This window comes from Chanodichthys erythropterus, chromosome 6 (assembly GCF_024489055.1).
Source record: "Chanodichthys erythropterus isolate Z2021 chromosome 6, ASM2448905v1, whole genome shotgun sequence".
Taxonomy (NCBI): Eukaryota; Metazoa; Chordata; class Actinopteri; order Cypriniformes; family Xenocyprididae; genus Chanodichthys; species Chanodichthys erythropterus.
Window position 1 is genome coordinate 12,144,349 of NC_090226.1, and position 22,005 is coordinate 12,166,353.

The 22,005-nt window shown below is 37.2% G+C and overlaps 1 protein-coding gene across 9 annotated transcripts in view; it reads left to right on the top strand.

Moving 5' to 3' along the window:
- Positions 1 to 22,005, top strand: part of iqsec1b (IQ motif and Sec7 domain ArfGEF 1b) — a 201,567-nt gene that overhangs the window by 152,071 nt on the left and 27,491 nt on the right. The window contains exon 1 of one of the 9 annotated variants that reach the window (XM_067388056.1): positions 20,397 to 20,671. The exons of 7 other annotated variants lie outside the window; for them this stretch is intronic. In XM_067388056.1, the coding sequence (XP_067244157.1) occupies positions 20,613 to 20,671 (59 nt within the window). In that variant the 5' untranslated portion in view covers positions 20,397 to 20,612. Of the gene's footprint in view, positions 1 to 20,396; positions 20,672 to 20,878; positions 20,965 to 22,005 lie in introns of those variants that run through there. One more of the 9 variants, XM_067388054.1, reaches the window with a different exon arrangement.

Here is a 22,005-nt window from a genome sequence, read left to right on the forward strand (position 1 = left end):
AATAATTATGAGGAAAATATTGAGTGTTATATTGTAAAGACAATATAAATAAAATAACTGGCTTTTATATTATCATTATGCTAAAATTGTAAATTAGTAAATTGTTCAAATATTTTTTATTTATAATGGCATTATTTATTATATTTTTTTATATTATGTTAATTTTATTTTTATTTAATTCATTTTGAATCTGGTTAGTTTTTTATTGTTTTCTCTCTTTCTCTCTCACATTGCCTTTTTTTTTGCCTCTGTATCTCTAACCCTTTTTTAGAATTGTGGAAAAAAAACTGTGACATTGCAGCGTGGGAAAAAAAAGTAAATAAATAAATAAAATAGAAAAACAGGGCACAGCCACTTTGCATGGGGCAAGAGCACCGAGATGCCACCTTCAACAGAAAACACTCTGAGGGAGAAAGACAGAGAGGGCAAGGGAGGGAGAGGGCGGGGGGGGATAAATGCAGGGGGAGGGGTTAAGAAGAGCAGAGAGAGTGACGTGGAGAGACAGAGAAAACGAGAAGGCGTTCAAGGGACAGGAGGCTGGGGGAAAGGAGGGAGGCAGACAGCCCAGTGGAGTGCATCGTCACGCTAGGTGAGAGGAGCTCCGATGGCCACAACAATGCAGGATTTTCGTTCTCAGGGACGACTGAGTTTATCCTCTGCAGTTTATCCTTAAGTTAGAAAGCAGACCTCCAGACGCTGCTGTTTGCATTTTATTTGTAGACAGCCGGGCTCAGGATGGAGTGAGAGGTACGTGTGTGTGTGTGTGTGTGTGTGCGTGTGTGTGTTCGTGGGTGCTTGAGCAGCATGCAGGTGTCTGGCAAAGATGACTGCAGCAGCTGTTGAGGCATGCAGCTATCTCTCTCTCTCTCTCTCTTTATTTCTCTTTCATTCTCTCCCTCTCTCTGTTCCGTAGTCTGATGTCATTCTGACTGATGCGGACTACCTGGAGGACACTGGGTTGTGTGCTTACTAAGCCAAACAGACTATATAAAACTTTCTGATGATGAAAATCTCTGACCTCCACAGTTTGACTTTACATTTCTTGCTGTAACTTTGTGGCTTTGCTGATGGAGCACTGTGATCCGTAGGGTAGCGAGCATTGATCTCGGTGCTTGTTTGTTATGTCCATCCATTAGAATGGTGACATTGAAGCAGAAACAACTGACGCAAACACATTTAACTAGATCATAAAGTAGATTGGCTCGCTTACGGCCATTAAAGGAATTAAATGCAAGAGTAAATGGAATACTTACATCCTTGCGCTTGACGTTCCTCACTGTTTCCTTTCTGTTTTATATTTATGTATAGCAGACTTGTTATGTTCATACATATCCTGACATCAAGCTGTTTTTTTATGGTTTTACTGTGCCCCTGGTGTTTTGTTGTTTTGGCTCCGGTGATGTCCTTGGGAGGTGGATTTTCAGTTTGGGGCAAGATTATGCAGCATTAAGCTGCTTTGTATCAGATAATGCAACAATAATCATTCTTTGTGGTTATGATTTCAGCGAGAATTATGTGAGCTGGTGGTGTTTTTGCACTCACATTTGTGTCAGCTAAACTATCTTTGGATCTGCTGATGTAATTGGATACTAATTTTAGTCACATACTTGGAATATGTGATCATGTGGAGTTACAACCATTAATATTTTCAACATAAACTTATGCTCTGCTTTCATATAGAAGGTATGTACCATATATCAAATGGTATCAGAGATTTTTTTTGTGTGTTTATTGTATGATGTTTATTGTGTATTGTACTCAATGTTGGATGTTTAATTTTACATGCTCGTTTTGCACTTTGCAATTGCACTTTTTGCGGCTTCTAGAAAATAAATGAGCTTTTTGACTTTATTTTTGTGTGTGGATCTGTTTTTTGATCTTAGAGTTATCTTTGGATCTATGCACCACCAGAAGCTGTATATATTAGTATTTGTTTGGACTATGATCTGGCACTACACTTTTTCGGTTTCCCTATACATGCTCTTTTAAAACTGTTGTAATGCCTAAAATTACTTGTAACATTTATAAGGATTTGTTTTAGTTTTGAATTTTTTATTGATTATTTTTTTTTTAATATCAGCTAAATATTTCTGGACATAACACAAAAAAGCTGATATCAGTGATAACATGTAGCCCTATATATTAGCTTGAAATAATATTTATCGGCCTTTTTGCGCTGAGTTCACCCAATCATTTACAGAATTTTGTTCCAAACCTGTATATCTGTCTTTCCTCTGTAAAAAGTCTGAAATTGAATACTTCTAGTATATAGTGTTGTCAAAAGTACCGACCAAGATACCAAGTCGGTACTGAAATTTTAAAAATATGATGCTTTGAGTGCTGTTGAGTGGATTCGTAAACACCTCTGATTGGCCGTTGTGTTCACGTGCTCATCAGATATGCCTGTGATTGGCTACAGTGATCAACGCATGGGAGCGTTTGAAAGCACACGGAAGTGTTTGAATTTGAAGTGTACTGACAGGTCCCCTGATAGATGCCTGCTTTCAAATGCTCCTGTGTGTATCTGTGTAAGCGCTTGGTGAAGAGCGTCATTGATTTTCGACATGTTTTTGAAGCGCTGATCATTATTAGTTAATTACAGATATATCTGATGAGCACGTGAACACAATAGCTAATCAGAGGTGTTTACAAATCCACTCATCAGTGTTCAAAGCATCATATTTTTTTAAATTTCAGTACCGACTTGGTATCGCGGTCAGTACTTTCAGTAACACTACTAGTGTATATAGTATGCGAAAAACAGTACGCCAACAGAATAGTTTGTCCAAAAAGTACCTTAGAATGACATACTACGTTCAAAAAGGCATGAAGGTAAGCATTTCAATATGGTGGTGAACTATCCCTTAGTCTCTATGCTGTTTATGTCTATATTTGTGCCTACAGATCAAGCTCAAACAGCCCAAAATGCATTATTTCTACTGTGGCATTAATAACAGCTGTGCATTTGTTTAGTCATCCAACCCCGCATGACTCATCAAGAACATTTCAGACCTCTTCCAAGGTTTAAACAGACATTTTCGCACACATCTACCAAAAAACAAGGACAGATTGCCCAGCATGATAATGGTATGATACTAATGGTCCAAGTTTCTTCTTTCACTGTGCAGTTGAGCTGAACAGATCCTGACAGTCATGTGATTTGAATGATCTCTCCGGGCACTGATGTGTTGGTGAGTTTGACATTGGGGTTTGATTCTCCCTTGATTCTGTGCGATCTTGCCATTATTATGGCTGCTCTCCTCAAGGGATTCACAAGGCCATAACAAAACAAGTCTATTTCTGTCAAACAGCTCCAGCTGTGTCTAGGGGATTGCTGGTGTGTTTTGCTGTGTGATGTGGATGTGGGAATGTGACAGCGATGGTCGCAATCAGATTGGGTGTGTTGGCGGTTTCAGGTTGGTTGACGTGATTTTCGGAAACAGAGCTCTGTTATTCTGTTATTCCAGATTATGATCACTGATTCACAGATAAAACCATATTTTATCAGACATTATGTTGTTAAACATATGGAAAGCTGGCAGTAATCCTTAAGCACAGTGGGTGGCAAATAATAACTTTCTAGAAATGTACTATGACCTATAAACAACTAAAATGAACTGCTTATCATGTAAAGAATCTAAAAGCCTTATATATTCTGCAGTTGTTATCCATTTTGCATTGTTAAAATACTATTTAAATGAATGCGTTTTTTGACACCTTGTGATGGCTAACACCCCCAGCTGTCTTGGTACTTTAAATAACTGGCTTAAATATATAAATAAGTTTGAAAATTGAGGTCAACCAAATTAAGATTCAGCTCTGTCCTCTGTCAGCAGATGAGATATCAAACCAGTTCTTTCCCTTTAGCTCAAAATAAATGTTAAATATTTGATTATGATTGCATTTCTTGGGGCCCGAGGAGCATTTGGTGCACAAGAATTTGTCCTGTCTTTAAAATACTGCAGGACTTGTCTTTAAATTAGTATTCAGTACATAAGTTCGAATCATTGGCCATGAAATATTGCAAAGCCAGGCTGATGCAGTGAAAAGCAGTGGTTTGTACCTTCTCATCCAAATCTGCTGTGTCATGTAGGGAGCCTCTGAGGACAGATCGTAGGGAATGAGACACAAGGTATGTTAAATTTAAGGAAAGATTTGATCATTTGATGTTTTATTGATCACTTGTGGGTTTATACCAGACTCCAGTGTTGGGAGTAATGCATTACAAGTAACGTGAGTTATGTAATCTGATTACTTTTTCATGTAATGAGTAAAGTAATGCATTACTTTTAACTTTACGACAAAATATCTGAGTTACTTTTTCAAATAAGTAACGCAAGTTACTTTGTTTTCCCATCTATTAACCATGTTGAGAGAAATCGGGAGTAAGTGCAGATGCGCTGTTTGCACTATGTAAACATGATGGCTATTGTAGTTGTAGACTAAATGTGAGCATACATTTACTCACCTCGCTTTCACAAAAATAGATTCAGTATTCTTCAAACTGAATAAAAACAGGATATTTGCATTTATTTGCATTTCCTTCAGCTTATTCATTTCACTTTTGGTGTGAAAGGGCATTTATATTTCCCAAACACAGAACTTTTGTTTTTGTAATTGAAAACAAATAAGCAACTCCGACGAGAAAAAGTACAGTAACTCAAAAGTAATGCAACACATTACTTTCCAAAGAAAGTAACTAAGTAACAATTAGTTACTTTATGAGAGAGTAAAGCGATACTGTAATGCATTACTTTTAAAAGTAACTTTCACCTTCATATCCAAGGAGAAATTAAAGCTGATGTGTGTAATTTAGAGTGTAATCACACTTGCAGTTCAGTTCTTTTAGTTTTTTTGGTCTGGACCAAAAAAGAAAATGATGGATTCAGTCCTGGTTTGCTTAGCATTCACACTGTCATTTTTAACACCGAACCTAAATATACATTAAAAAAAACAGCCTTTATGAAATATATTTTACAACAGAACTTGGTGAACATCCAAAACAATGCCGTGTGCTGGGCTAAATGCACTTAATTTCTGTGTATACAAGTATGTATTTAATATATTTAGATTTTTTATTAAATAAAATGCATAAATATATAAGGACAAGTAGAAACCGGAGTTAAACTTTTTTTTTTTTTTTAATCTGTAATATTGAGTTCTGCATTGTAGGGCTGCACGATTAATCGCATGAGATTGTCATGCGTGTCTCGTCAGTAAAGCCGGTTCCCTGATTACCGCTAAATCACCATCACCTGCTTTCAAATGGAGCGGCATTTAATAGACGGAGCCGTAGTTCACGGACAAGCCACGCAATATCGCGTTCATTATCGAAGGCGATTCATCTGCGATATGAACGCGATATTGCGTGGCTTTTCAGTGATCTACGGCTCTGTCTATTAAATGCCGCTCCATTTGAAAGCAGGTGATGGTGATTTAGCGGTAATCAGGGAACCGGCTTTACTGACGAAATGCGCGTGAGAATAGCATGCGATTAATCGTGCAGCCCTACTGCATTGCATAGTGTTCTCAGAAACAGCAGGGTACCTACTAACTCTTGATAAAAGTACAGAAAGTCTTTTATGCTGATTGGGTATAAAAAAAATTAGCAGTGTTAATTAGTGTATTTAGCATCTAGCTAAATTGGATTGCGAGTGGTTAGTAAATAGCACTGAAAAACTGTGTGCGAAAGTAATGCAGCTGTTTAGTTAATTTGCCCAGAGTGTTTCTGTTGTTGGAGGCTCAGTGGTATGATCTATTTTTGCTTTAGTGCTTATTGAAGCCACCTGTCGGGTCAGCTCTGGTGTACTGATTCACTCTAAATATCCACACAAAACTTTCCAAGATAATCACAAGCTGTAGATAATTCCTGTTGGAAAATAGTTTCTTTGGTTTATATAACAATTCTAGTGGCACTGTTATACATTTCACCTTTCTATTTTAATACAAAAATGCAAAACAAGATAGTCATCTTCATAATCTGAACAACAGCACACTGTTTGGATGCTACAGATTCACTATTGTAGTTTGCTCCAAGTAAACAGCCCTTAAACATTCTTTTTGTTATTTAGCGAAGCCTCATGTTTATAGATGATGTCAAGTTCGTTTGTAATTTGTTGCGGTGGGTTCATTCGATCTGCAGCAGGCCCTGTTATAATTGCCGTTTGGCTCCCCTCAGCCGAGTCTGCCGGTTTCTCCATAAAAAAAAAGTTCCCAGGAATCCGTAGGAGAAGAATGCAGCACCAGTGTTTGTCGTAACAACAAGGTGTAGGGTGATGAAGGCCTGTTTGGGTTTGAGGTTTGCAGGACTTGCTAATCACCACCTGGCCATCTTTCAGCAGGAGCAAAAGTGCATATGGAGGTAGCGTGCATGTTTGCCTCTTTCTTTACAAGACAGGAACATTTTGCTGGAACTGCATTTTTGGCCAAGTCTTTGAAAATAGGAGAATGGGATGAAGTGACTTTGGAAGTGACTCACTTCCTCTCTGAGCTGCAATAATAAAGAACTCATTTCCCTAGGCAGAACACAAATCATTGAATGAGACTAAATCACTTCCAGAATAACAAAAAATGCCACCACAAGTGTCTAAGGGTCTGTTCACGCTTGGTAGGTTTGGTTTGTTTAAAGGTGCCATCGAACGTTTTTTTACAAGATGTAATATAAGTCTAAGGTGTCCCCTGAATGTGTCTGTGAAGTTTCTGCTCAAAATACCCCATAGATTTTTTTTAATTCATTTTTTAACTGCCTATTTTGGGGCATAATTAGAAATGCGCCGATTCATGTTGCGGCCCCTTTAAATGCTCAAGCTCGCGCTTGCCTTAAACAGTGCATAAACAAAGTTTACACTGCTAATATAACCCTCTAAATGGATCTTTACAAAGTGTTTGTCATGCATACTGCATGCATGCATGGGATTATGTGAGTATTGTATTTATTTGGATGTTTACATTTGATTCTGAATGAATTTGAGGCTGTGATCCGTGGCTAACGGCTAATGCTACACTGTTGGAAAGATTTATAAAGAATGAAGTTGTGTTTATGAATTATACAGACTGCAAGTGTTTAATAATGAAAATAGCACAGCTCTTGTCTCCGTGAATACAATAAGAAACGATGGTAACTTTAACCACATTTAACAGTACATTAGCAACATGTTAATGAAACATTTAGAAAGACAGTTTACAAAATCACTAAAAATATCATGTTCTCATGTATCATGTCAGTTATTATTGCTCCATCTGCCATTTTTCGCTATTGTTCTTGCTTGCTTACCTAGTCTGATGATTCAGCTGTGCACATCCAGACGTCCTGCCCTTGTCTAATGCTTTGAACATGAGCTGGCATATTGGGGCGTGCATATTAATGATCCCGACTGTTACGTAACAGTCTGTGTTATGTTGAGATTCGCCTGTTCTTCGGAGGTCTTTTAAACAAATGAGATTTACATAAGAAGGAGGAAACAATGGAGTTTGAGACTCACTGTATGTCATTTCCATGTACTGAACTCTTGTTATTCAACTATGCCGAGGTAAATTCAATTTTTGAATCTACGGCACCTTTAACACTATTTAGGTGTAGTGTTGGTGGTACGTTACTTTAAAACATAATGGAGCATTACACTTTTAGTACCACTCACCGGACAAATTTCAAATCAGAACTGCGGTGATACGTATAAAACCAGCGTCATAAAAACGTACCATATTCACGTTTATCCGTTCTGGCAAAAAAATGAATGCTTTTAGTGCCACTCAGTGGACATTTCATATTGAAACTGCAGTGATATGTACATATTGGTACGTATTTTGCAACTCGCTAAAACGTTCCCACAGATACATTTTTCTGATGAGACCAGGCTCGATTTCTCTGCTAGTGTGGTTCATTTAAAGAAGTGTGAATGCTGCCATCCAAACCCTGAACAAGCAGTGACCCACATTTTCAGGGCCAGTGTCCACTTCCAAACAAACTCTGGTGCAGTTCAGCTGAAATTAGAATGCAAAACGGACCACAGACATCAAAACAGGATGTGGTGTCACAAGATGCGACCCAAAAAAGGACAGAATGCTCAAGCATGCCTGATTCTTCTCAATATAAGACCTATATTGCCCATTACAGTTCAATACAGGTGTCAGAACCTTCCACTGTTTTGACTCCTTTACACATTTTATAAGCTGTTTGTGAGTTCTGATAAAATGCATTTAGCCCAGCACACAGCATTGTTTTGGATGTTCACCAATAGACTTGTGCCGATATTCGGTAATGCGATAAATTGCGATAATGAATATGCACGATTTTGTAATCGTCGGCACTTCAGAATACCGTAAATAATAATTTATTACCAATTATTAATTTTTTATAAGGCAATTAGGAATACTTTACCCATCAATCGTATAAAATGCACAACACCGCTGCATTCTGCGTCAAAACAACACGCGCTCAGATGTAAACAATACCAACGTGCACGAGAAGCACATGGCGGAACCAGTGGAGGAGACACGCTGAATGAAAGTGCGCGTTCACTCTCTGACAGCAGAGGGCGCTGATGGAACAGCAGCGTGCAGCAGTTACCACGGAAACCGTGCAAACAAAGTAACTGCGCTAGTGAAGTTTTTAAAATGCTTCAAACAGCCATTAATTTTTTTGTAATCTCAGTGTTGTTCATAACGGCACCAAATACTGAATACTTAAAAAATACTTAAAAGGATATTTATTTTCAAGCCTAAACATTTTTATATTTTAATCTGGACTACAACATGCCCTAATGATTAGAAATGTTCTGATTATTTATTATTGTTCAGTAAAACTTTGAAAACATACAGCTTCATTAGTTAACATGTTAATTTATTATCATTAAACTGACAATAAAAAAATTATAAAGTATTAATTATTATTAATTAATGTTAATTTCTTAGTTACTATTTAATAACATTACTAAAATCAAAATAACTTATTTAATGGACCTGATATAAAACTAACAATGATCAGTTTTGTTTCTAAACTAACATTAACAAAAAATAACACTTTCTGTAACAAATGTAGCTACTGCTCAATCTAAGTTAATGCATTAAATAGAGTAAAGTGTTAACTGTTGTTCTTTATAGCCTAATTCTTTTGCATTTTAATCTGTTTGAACATTTCAGTCAGAGTTGTTTTTGTTTTCTTACAAAAAGAGTTCTTAAACCTGTTAAACTTTGACAAAAATGGTTTTGCTTTTTATTTTAATATCGTGATAATACCGTATACCATGATAAAATCTTCATCAATTAATCGCAACATGGATATTTGATACCGTCACATGCCTATTCACCAAGTTCTGTCGCAAAATATATTTCATTAAAGCTGTTTTTATGTTGTTGTTGTGTATATTTAGGTTCATTGTTAAAATTGATAGTGTGAATGCTAAGCAAACCAGGACTAAATGCATCATTTTCTTTTTTGGTCTAGACCAATAGAACTAAGAGAACTGAACTACAAGTGTGAACGCACTCTAAATTACACACATCAGCTTTAATTTCTCCTTGGATATGAAAAACAATGAGGCACTGATCTGTGCCAAGCTCTGAAAGATATAAAAAGTGTGTTTTAGAGGAATGGCCTCTGTGTGACCGATGGAAACACATCACTGTTTAAGTGCACAAAACTGAAAGCTGCTTTATGGGATGAGGCGTGGACAGAGTTGCAGTGTTAGCACTGCAGATGTTTGACCGTAGGGTGTGTGTGTGTGTGTGTGTGCATGTGCCAGCTTGTGCTGCCTTACATTTACAGTTAAAGAAACAGACTCTAGGTAGCTGGAGGGAAGGGAGGGACGGACAGAAGCAGTCATGCGGCTTGCTGGTTACGTCAGCTTTTGACAGGCTGCATTATCACAGCAGCGTATCACCCTATCCTAAGATTCCCTGACACGCTATTCTGAGGAAATTCCACATAAACAATTACTTGCCACATAAAAGGTTTATAGTTACTTGAGATTAGAAATTTCCAACACATATAAGGTGGCATATTTTGTCAATGACGTTCATATATAAAGGCAGCTATGTTAATATGTTATTACTATTATGTTATTAACCTTTTGAGTAATAAAAATTAGTGTGTATATATATATTACCATTCACTGAGTAATTACTGCCATCACAGGAAATAAATTACATTTTAAAATATATAAAAACAGAAAAAAAAGTTATTTAAAATTGTGATACTATTTCACAATATTACTGATTTTTTATATTTTTAATCAAGTATATGCAGCCTTAGTGAACCTATCCGGCGTTTGTGTGTGTGTGTGTGTGTGTGTGTGTGTGTGTGTGTGTGTGTGTGTGTGTGTGTGTGTGTGTGTGTGTGTGTGTGTGTGTGTGTGTGTGTGTGTGTGTGTGTGTGTGTGTGTGTGTGTGTGTGTGTGTGTGTGTGTGTGTGTGTGTGTGTGTGTGTACAGGTTTGGCTTATATAGTGAAATATTATGACAACCGACTAGTGGGGACATTTTACTGAAAAGACTTATAAATCATCCAAAACATGTTTTTATTTAAATCTAGTGTTTTGTTTTTTGTTTTGCATATGTTTCTGTGATGGCTAAGTTTAGGGTTAGGGAATAAAATATACAGTTTTTTACAGTATAAAAATCATTATGTCTATGGAAAGTCCCCATAAAACGTGTGTGTGTATATGTTTTTTATTTCTTGCTGTTAAATTATATTTCCCCTCAAATTTTCTGCAGACCCTTCAGCACCACGTTTATAGAGAAGCAATAAAAAAATAAGATGTCATTCTTCAAATATTGTGCTCACGCAATGTTAATACTGCCTTTCTTTCCGTTGCCTTTTTCTTTAGCTGTGTCATGACAAATCATAGTATTAATACCTTAAGGGCATAGTATATAATTATTGTGCTCGCACTCATTGACTTCTCATTAATTTGAATCATATAGTTAGTTTCTTCCACCTTGAACAAGCCTGACAAGAAATGGTCCGATTATCACCAGAAGGGTGTCACGCCTAGTTATGTAAATATAGACTTCCGTGGTAACATGCTGTCAACGTGAGGGGAATGTTAGGGAGAAAAAGCTGTAGGCCAGCGCAACCTATCTTCAGTTAAGCTTGTAAAGAAAGTTAAAAGGTTTCTGGGATGGACAGGATTTGACCCTGACGCCTAAGACATTTTTACACATCCGCTTTCACAGTGGTCTAACCAGGTTATGTTTGTTTCGAGCAGAAGTGGCCACAGTTCAATCTGCTGTCACTCAACTCTCCAAAAAGACTATTAAAAACTATCCAGACAATAATTTTTTGAAAATTGCATTATACAGCTTTCACTTACAGTATCAATGGCCATTGAAATGTTAGAAAAATAAGTGTGCTAGCGTGATTAGCATGTACATAACACAGTGTACTATCCAGATGATGATCTGTTTGACTTTACGCTTAATGTGAAACCGCTGTGTTAAGTGACGCGAACCAATCAGAACACATCTGATGTTATTAAGAGAGAGATTCTGGGCCAATGAGATTAAACAGTGGGCGGGGCTACTAAGTAAAACAATGCAGGAATAGAAACAAAGTAGGCTAAAAGTCAAAGTGGGTAGAACAAAACTCTTAATGAAAGATGTAATAGCTTGTTGTTTTAACAATTCAAGCCTGGTTGGCATGTGCACATTTTTTTTTTTTTTTTATTAGCCTGATTTAAAAAGGGTGTTTTTGATGAGATTTGACCGTTCACACAAGTATGGCATTTTGCTATAAAACTCCAAATAATTGCTAATAAAAGCAAAGAAGCATTGCTAATAAGTAGGCCCACTCAGATTCTGTGCCCACAGATGTTCATTTATTGAATATTTTGGGTAATTTGATTATGCACTTAAGCTGAGGATGTAACACATTTTATCATGTTTAAATCCACTCCGCAGAGATACAAAGATTTCTTCAGCACAGAAGGTCCACAGATTGCATGTTTTTTTTTAACATAGCTAACTTAGCTGATAAAGTTGTGGTATGGTAAATAAATAGAAATCTAATGTAGGTCATATTTAAAGACCGTATGGTTTTTATAGATGATGCATGGTTTAATTGACGATTTTATAGAACTGGTTCTAGATCAGAATAAGCAGTGAGCAGCAGAGTTGTATTGCGTATATGTATCGGTATGCATGGACGGCTCTACACGTCTGCTGAATGCCCCTTGTAAAGGTTACTCTCGACAGCTCCCAGATGTGCTACACTGTTTGTGTAATTGCAAATGTTGCCCGAGACCACCTCAGCAGGTAACTCAAGTAAACTAGTTTGGAATTTATAGAAAATTTTCATTTTATAGGAGTTTGTTAACCATTTTCAGCGCATGTTGGTGTGCTTGAATTTTACAGGGATCGGTTTATGTCAAGCTATTATCTTTTATAAGAACGTACTCAACTGGCACAGAAAGTGAACCATTTTGCTAGAGGTGCCACTGCCAGAACATATAGGTCAATGCAACATTTTTTTGTTAAATTGCACCATAAAGTTCCAGTCTTTTGATATCAGATCATGTATTTTGATGTTTGTAAGCAACCATAAATACTTATTCACATCGTAATGTGATGTTCAATCATTCCTTGACATTGAAATGCAATGTTTTACAATGATTTTCCGTAACACTTTCATTCTTTCATGCAACTGTTGTGGAAGGGCTGCATGAAATGGAAGTTCATTAGTATTCATGAACTAAATGGCTGAAACAAATTGTGTTGTTCTGTTGTGCCCTGACCTTGAAATTGCAAATTTCATTCATCAGAAGAAGCTGAATTAGACCTTCTGGTCATCTCTGGTCTGGGGTATGTTTCTGATTGGGAATTGTTTAGATAGATATGAAGATATGGTTGTTTCTCCAGTTATTACCTCCTGCCACAGTACAAGATGATGATACAATTAGGCATAGAATCATTCCACCGTTTAAAATATTGATTTTAAATATGGCTCTGACATTAATGATGGTTTTTTCACAACAGTTTGTTGTACTATAATTATATTATATAAAATAATTATTATATTGAATGATTTAAAATGATTTAAATGTGTATGTATAGTTGGTCACAAGCTCTTTTTAATACTTTTTAGCTGGTTGAAAATTTGCAAAACCCACAGATTGATGTAAAGGCTGATTTATGAAAAAAAATAAATACACAAGGTTTCTGCCCAACAGTGAGGAGATGGATATCTCATCCTCACTGTTGGACAGAAACAGAAATATATAGAGAGATTATTAACAATAACCATATTTACAATGGTATTTTTATTTGAAACTATGGTTACCATGATAACATTTTGTAAGAATGATGCTGGATGACGTGGAGGAACAGTTCTGAATCATTTTGATCAAAAAAGGGGAAGTTCCTTCTATCAGGTCTGTGATTTTTTTATAAAACAATTTTTAAGAGATGAAATGGTATCAAAGTTTTTCTGAGCACTCAAATTGAAAACACTCTAGTCCTTCTCACGTTTCATACCGCATTCTTACGCACTGAGACAAAATGACTTCGACATGCGCCTTGAAGTTCTTACAAAGGTCCTTGTGTGAAACTTCCCACATGTGAGAGTGAAATCGATCGTTTGATCTGCTGAACGTTATGAGCCCTGGGATCGTTCTTGAATGGATGACCATATAAATTTCTCGCACACTGACGCAGCACATTATTGTAAAGAAATATTCAGTGTCATCTCCTTTGTATGAGCACAAAGCGATAAACGATTCATCTCTTTTTGTATTAGAAATTCACAGAGGATTTAACAAAGGCTCTGATGGCCCACCTGTATAAGATTTATTCATAACCCACTGACTAGAAATTGATTTTCTTTTTGCAGGTAAAAAAAAAAAAAAAATGTCTTTTTCATAATTTCCAATAATCGCAAAGCTAGACGTAGTATGACTGAGATACCATTATAGTTTTTGTTAATATTTTAAATTATATTTTATTTTAATATTTTCTCTTTTCAAGTTCATGTTTTGTTTTGTTTTGTTTTGGGGTTTTTTGTTTGTTTTTTAATGGTTTTAGTTTTAGTCAGCGATAATAACCCTGATTAGAGTGCATGTGCAAACACGAGCATTAGATAAGATGCATTATGTTGATAAAAAATCCTACATGATTTTGACTTTAAATCACACTCATTTCAGAGAAAAACCGCTCTGTCACAGGCACCACTCCCTTCCTTTTAACCTCAACACACACACACACACACAGCACTTCCCCTTAACCACTGCCTGCGCTCTACTGAGCAGAGCTGGAACACACACGATAGGACGGGCACAGAGACATACCTGGTGCCAGTGCTAATATTGATACTGGAGCAGACGGCAGTGTTGGAAGGTGCTGGTTCCTCTTAATGCCCTGAGTGTGTGTTTATCTTGTGGCACAGAACATGGATTTTGTATTGAAGGAGGAGAAGCAGTGCCCACATTTTTGGTGACCTCCAGTACAACTACAACTAAGGAACTACAAGCGAGGAGATTTGTGTTGTGTTTTGACAGCTGGCATTACTCCATCATTTTAAGTGTTTACCTTCATGCAGGTAGGTTAAGCACCTTTAATGTTGTTAGATTTGAGGGTGTTTGTGTGTTTTGTGTTTGTTGTTCTCTCAGCTAATTCTGCATTTAGTAATGACATATCACATGTTTAGCAAACTTGCAAATAGCCCTCACTTATTTTTTAAAGCATAATTAGAGATGAAGATGTGGAACAGAGAGTTCACAGTGTTTGAAAGGGTGATATTTTGCAGTCCATGAGTTTATTAAACGACCTTGAAGCCTGAATAGAGAGAAGCTGAGTTCTGAATGTGTCAGTTGGCCACCACGTCTCTCACTGTGATGAGATGAGACTCGTCTGGTCACTACCCATCAATCAAGGTGCCTAAAGAGACAAACATACACAGATAAACCTTTGCTGTCCTTGCTTTAGGAATGAGGGAGATCACTTATTTGATTTTTAATCTGACACCAAGTATTGTACTATCAAGGCTAATATTGCTGATGTCAGTACCAGTACCTTGATTACATTTTAAAAATGAGTAACTATAGGCATTGAACATCAGCCATTATTAGCATTATGTATGCCTAAACTATAAATAATGTACATAATGTATCATATACACTATCATTCAAAAGTGTGGGGTCAGTATATATAATATTGATCTGATTATTTGATCTTTCTTTAGTACTTGTGCAGCTTGGCTGTGTCTGTTGCTCAGTTTTCACTGTCTGCTTCCTTTATCGACTCAAAAGATGGCAGTCTGAGGGTCATGTATCAGACAGCTGAATGAAGTCTCAGCCTGCCACAGACCGCCCACTGTAAGATGCCTGTCAGCCTTGGGGCAATTTGGAGAGCCGTGTTTGAGACTTTGACAGCTGCTAGGCAGAACTCTGGCTCGAGATGGCGCTACTCTGTCCCTGCTGAAGCAGACAGGGAGTATAACAAGGCACATCCTTCAAACTCTGTTTATTTAGACTCAACCTCAGTGGTCATTTTGGATGAGAGGGAACGTCTGGGGCCTGATAATGTCTGAGCATGTCGAAACTGCCCAGCCTGTTTATTTGTCTTTTTGTGCTTGAGCGACAGAAACGCTTTGTGTCTTAAGATACAAATGATTAGAAAGATACAACTTCCTAAATGAGCTAAATTCAAAGCCTCATGTTCCAGACCTCTTATAATAGGCCCAGACGACATACTCAACAAAGCAATGCTGATTTTGTTGTTATTGCTTTTTAATTTGTATGCAAGATTTAAATTTGTAACAGATTTAAACCTATAACTCATGAGTCTTTTTGTTTGATTCATTAGAAGAATCATCTCTCAAGAGTCTTATTCTTGAGTCAAAATACTACACTGTTGAAACAAAGATTTTAACATGTAGCCGGTGAAGAAATTGCAATAGAAAGAGGTGTCTGTCTATTTATTGTCAAATAGACTTATTTCACAGGTTTGGGTGCAGGAAGCATGGCACTGTGGAATTCTAGATTCTCAGTGGCTGACAGTTCTAAGGTGTTTTATTATTATTATTATAGAGTGCAGCAGTTGGGTTCCAACGGTAAAAATCACGTTCCTTTTTTTCATAGGGGAATTGATTGTTAATGATAAATTATAAACCATTAAAAAACAGACCTACTGTGAGCTATGCGGTTGTTAATTGATGATATTAAAACTGCAGTCTGTAACATTTTTGGTTAAAAATGATCCAAAATAAATTTTTGAGTAAGTGCAAAAATTTGAGCATCCAGCCGTTTTGTTGTATTATGGCTACTGGATGACATAGAGAGGTAAATGGGACTGTACAGTTTCGTCCCATGAAGCCAGCCCTCTAGTGTGGTGACGAAGTGGAAGACCAAAGCCTGTAAAAAGCACCTGACCATGACTGACGAACTGCAGGGAAGTTATTCTAGCAGAAATGGTTGTTTTGCATTGGAATGGGAATGTAAATCTGCAACATTTAATCCATCTCAAAGGCCCATGAGGGAAACCGTGATGGAGGACCACACGTGGACAGGATCCCTCAGATTAGAGATTAGGTCTGTGAGAGAAGCCAAAAGCATGTTTAAGCTCCATTACAGCTTATGGGGGGAGGGGACAACAAACAGTTCAACATCCCCCAACCAAACACGTTTAGATGTCCTTATATGGATAGTGTTATTCAAATTTGTCTGCAAACTTTACAAACTAAACAGGAAACGGTTATCTGTCAACCAGGATGGACTTGAAACTTGCTCCATTTAAGTTGTAGATTAATATTGTGTCAGTTTAAATGCTGTTGAGACATTAGATGTGGGAGAATGAACAGTATTTGCTGATAAACAACTAGCTAAGCAATTAACTGGAGTTTACTAGTCCACTGCTGCAACTCAGACAGGAACATCACTTGTTTTTCTGTTTGATCAGGTTTAAGAAGGGTGCAAGGAGCACTTAACTCACAGAGGCTTAATGTTCTCTAATTTACAGCTTGACCTAAAGGCAAACATGCTGCTATGATGTGTGTGTCTGCGTCTCAGTGCTGGGCTGGCTGTCGGGTGGATGGCCGCTGCCATATAATTATGTGTACATGAAATGAGGGTGAGGTGCATTGCAAAACCCACGTTAAGTGCCTTGGGGTGGTCATTGAAATCATTCTGTACTATTTTGTAATTGTTGTTATTGTTTTGTAGCTGTATAGATTACAGAGTGCTTGTTACTTGAAAACACTAGTCTGTAGAATTCTGATTTCACATCAAAACAGAGTTTAAAGGGATTGTTCTCTCAAAAAAGAAAAAAAAAAAGGTCATCATTTACCCACGTGTTACTTTTTTTCTTCTGTCGAACACAAAATATATTCACTATATTCACAAGCTTATGTATGTATGTATGCATTATATTCTAATATTATATTAATATTATAGTAGATATTCTAATATCTACTATTTTCTGAAGTTTAGACCCATATTCCCATTAAATTTCATTATATGTAAAAGATTATTATATTATATTATATTATATTATATTATATAATATTATATTATATAATATTATATTATATTATATTATATTATATTATATTATATTATATTATATTATATTATATTATATTATATTATATTATATTATATTATATTATATTATATTATATTATAGTAACTATTGAGAAGGAAAGAAATGAGTTCATTATCCATAGTGTAGATAACATGTAATTTCACACCAAAATCCATTGCAGAATAACACTAGGGATTTGTGTCACTGCAGACAGATTTCAACAATGAGGTTTTTTCCAGACAGACACAACTGAAATCATAGATTAAGCCATTCCGTGACATCAGCCAGTAATTTAATTCACATTTGTACTGTAGATTCACATGGTTTTGCTTCTTAGGAATCAGCAGTGAGCTAACAGGAAAAATCAGCTCTTTTCAGTTATACTGTATGTCTTTTCCACATTCATCTGAATTTGTTCCATGGATTAAAGATGAGAATGAAGTCAGACCTGGAATGACACACTGGCTCTGTCCTCTGTCTTTCGAGTTCACAGGAAACTCAGCTGTCTGTCAGCCCAGACTGCAGTCCGAGAATAGTAATGAAAGAATAAACGACAGCTGGTAAAGAAAAGGCAAGAAAAAATAGTAACTTCACAACAAATCTAGAATAAAATAAAATAATACAAATAATAATAAAAAGTGTATTTATACATGTTAATTTAAATCAGTGACTGTCTTTAAGTGAGTCATTGAATCATTAAGATTAAACCGATTCCTTCAAGACTGTTTGTATGACTGAGTCATTGAATTATTCATTCAACTGATTCGTTCAAAATGATGATTTATTAACTACTGTTGAGCGGTGTTGCTGCCATGTCTTTGTTTGGAACTATTTTCATTCATCTATTTTCGTAATCTTAAAGATTACGTGTTTCTTCAATTTTGTTTGTATTGTCATTGTTTGTGGTTTCTTCAACGATTTGCTTCTTCAGTATAATTAATAGCCTATTGTCATTTAGATCCATGTACCGCTGTGCAACCCATTAACCACCCATTTACAGCTGTCCACTTGTAATCGGCTCACCCGTAATGGATGCTAATACCGAGTGTAAATGGAAAGGCCTGTGACGGTTCAAACTACCGGACGGTTTTTTTTTTTTTTTTTTTTTTTCTTGTAGCAAATATATAGTAGAAATAGATGTTTTCCATGGTCATTGTGGTGTTTAAGCCGCAGTTCCGGCTAATAGTGTCAGATAGGTGGACCTAGAACCAAATGAATAAATTTGTCATGCTATTTTCCTTGAAGCCTCACTCTGACAAGCGGGAAAGATTTTATTGCTCCCCAAACCTTTTAGCATTAAAAGATTTGAGGACCTCAGTAATGAACTCTGTCAGGTGGCTCTAAAAGTCACAGTGACCTCCTATTTTGTATACAGAAACGTGTAATGGGTTTTTGCCTGAATGACTTCAGCTGCATTCATTTGTACATACAAAGTAGCAGTTCATCAGTTTAGTGATGTTTTGTTATTTCTGCATGTGTCTACCTTATTCTGTGACTGCGTTTCAGGAGTGAGTCATGTGCTATTGAACGCATGACTCCTCTGACTCATTAGATGTCCTATCCTCGCAGATGCTTTTATTTATTACCATGTGTGCCGAGACATTACCAAACTGGCCCGTGTGATCCGAAAGGCCACACGAGATCAGTATTTCAGCTTCCTGCTGTGATTTTTCCCTCATTGCTGCTTTGCACTTCAGAGCTGAAGATCTCTGACAAAGAGCACATGTACATCTTGAGGCTACCATAGAAGAACAGATGTTGATATGGCTGTCTGGACCCCTTTGGTCCAATTTCAACCTGTTTTAGTCTTCCTTCAGGGAATCTTAGTTCAGGAAGAGAGCAAGAAACAGGAAATAAGAGGGGCTCTCACTAGGGAACAGCTTTGAGCTTTTACTCTAATTAGAGAACATCCCTTCTCAACCGTTAGACACCAAACTCCAAGATGTCACCACCTGGAAGCTATTCATGTTGGCTTTTTCTTTACTGTTTTTGACGAGACTCCTATGCAAGTCCACATTGAGAGGTTATTTTCTCTGACCCAATGGACAGTCCAAACTGCACACTTTGCACACTCGGGCGGGTGATAGCATCTGGGCTTTGCCTGTGTGACGCCCATTGTTTAGGTAATGATGTCAGAAAGGAAATGCGTAAGCCAGGCCGCCCTCTTTATGTAAGCAGACGGGAGGAGAAAAAGAAGGAAAAGATTATAGAGATGTTTTTCAAACTGTTGGCTATAAATACGGCTCTGTGTGTGTTTTTAGACCTCTTTTACTAGACAACAGAGCCTTGTCTGTGAAAAAGGCGTCAACTGGACAATGTTTTGACATTTGGGTGTACTTTAGAATGTTTTTAGGTGTTTGTTCCTCAATGAGGCTTTTTACATTTGAGTTCACCCAAGAATGGAAGTTTATTTACTCATACTCATGTTGTTCCAAACCTGCATGACTCTTTCATCCGTGAAACACAAAAATAGATATTTTGAAAATTAGAAGTTTCAGTTGTAAGTTTGAGAAGATTTCATCATAAGTGTGTAAACTGGCCATTGACTGAGCAGCTTTTTGGCTGCACTTCTCCAGTCCGGACTGTAGCGTGTGTGCCACACGTTATGAGCTCATATTACTGCAGCCGTTGAAACCTGAGAAAGAGCGGAACTTCCTCCATCCACTCCATCCAGTTTTAGTCCATCCTGCGATCGTGCTATTTATAGACTCACATCCTTTTGTCATTCCAGAGGGGCTTCCCAATCCCTTCATGGCTTTCCAGTCTGTGTTCTTTTGGCTCTGTTGCTCCAGACTCGGCGGGCCGGCCCATTCCCTCCTCTTTGGGTCGGGCTGGTCGTTTATATTCCCGCCATCACGTAATTAGTTTTCCGGACTGTGGAATTCCCTCCCCTTCTCTGCACACCCCTCAGAGCACCCCTTCCACAAAGTCAGTGGAAAAAAGGAGAGAAGGAAAGAGCGCGCGCAACGGAGAGGGTGAGGATTTAGTGGACTTTAGTTGGACTGAGAGCGTGCGTCTTTTTCCTATGAGACGGCTTTGCCTGGCAAGGAGATGGGCAGCCACAGGCCAAAGGGATGTTGATGTTTGTAGGGATCAGAGATCGACATGTGGTGTTTGCACTGCGCTTCAGACAGAAGCCAGTCTCTGCTGGAACTGGGGAGCTGGTAAGATTTCGATGTGTGTGTAACATAAATATGAGAAATGTGTTTTAAGTGTGTCTCATATTCATTGGGATGGGATGTATCATTGTATCAGGGTGTGTTTTTAAGTAGATCACAGATGTTTTATGTGGCATTCAACTCCGTTGTTCTTTGTTTCTTTTTACCTGCTTTGAATTATAGGGGATCTTCCTCTATTGCGCAAACCTCTCCATTGTTGCTCTCAGCACACTTCTGCTTGTAGTTGTGTGGTTGAGTGATGTTTCAGTTGATCTTGCACCAGATAGACGTATTTATATGTATGTCATTTGCCCAAAAATTGCTTTGATGTCATTGTAGATTTTTCCTTTTCTTGATGACTTCTGTCCATCACTGATTGTAAATGCTGATTGTGTTAGTCAAAAAGTTAAAAGAATATCTTTTTTCAGTGGGGTTTCTACCTCAGCTAATCTGTTTTTATTGCTAATGAATGAAGTATTTGGCATTACCAAAAAAATAATAACAAATAGGGATATGTGTATTTACTGTATAAGAGTAGATCCGCCCCATTGAAATTCATGTAATACCAGAATAAGCTCGGTGATATTAGTAAAGCAAGCTTTATTTGAACAATAAGTGCTTTATGCAAGATGCCGGAGCATTTCCCAGTCATCAACAGGGCTGCATTCATGCGACGTGCCACGCTTGTGAATGGAGCCTGACTGGTCCTCTAATGCTCTCAAACTTGGAATTAGAGTATGTGTAACCTGTGTTAACAGCACAACACCATCTTTCTTACAAGCCTTGAAAAAATATTAAGCAAAAAGAGTTTCGTTTATAGAAGCTTTTACTGTTTTTAACCTTGAAATGTTCAACATACAGCATAGAGAAAAATTAATGTCAGGTGTAAGGGTGGTAATAAAAACCTTCAGAGCTTGAAGATTCAAAACATGAAAAAGACTCCAAAAACAGCACCCAAGAGTTCAAATGAAATGTAGTTTAGGTAAGTGAAATGTAAATGAGCTTGTTATTTTACCTCATTAGACTCAGCATCTGTACCTGAGCTTCACGGTCAATTAGATGAAGTACAAGGTTTAAATAAACTCAGCAGAAATGGCCGTTAAAAAATAATTGCATAGTAATTGCAGACTCTTCCGATTGTTGGAGGGATGGAATGAAAAATTGTTTGAACTTTAATTGTAGATGACTGAAATCAGTAGTGCTTAGTTCCTCTTTGTATTGGCATGTTGTAAGTCAATAGTTTCTTGGTTTTGAGTTTCAAACAAGTAATTTAGCACTATAAGATAGAGGTCTTCTTTTGAGAGTTCCATTTAGGTGAACTCCAAAGGGGAAAGCAAGAG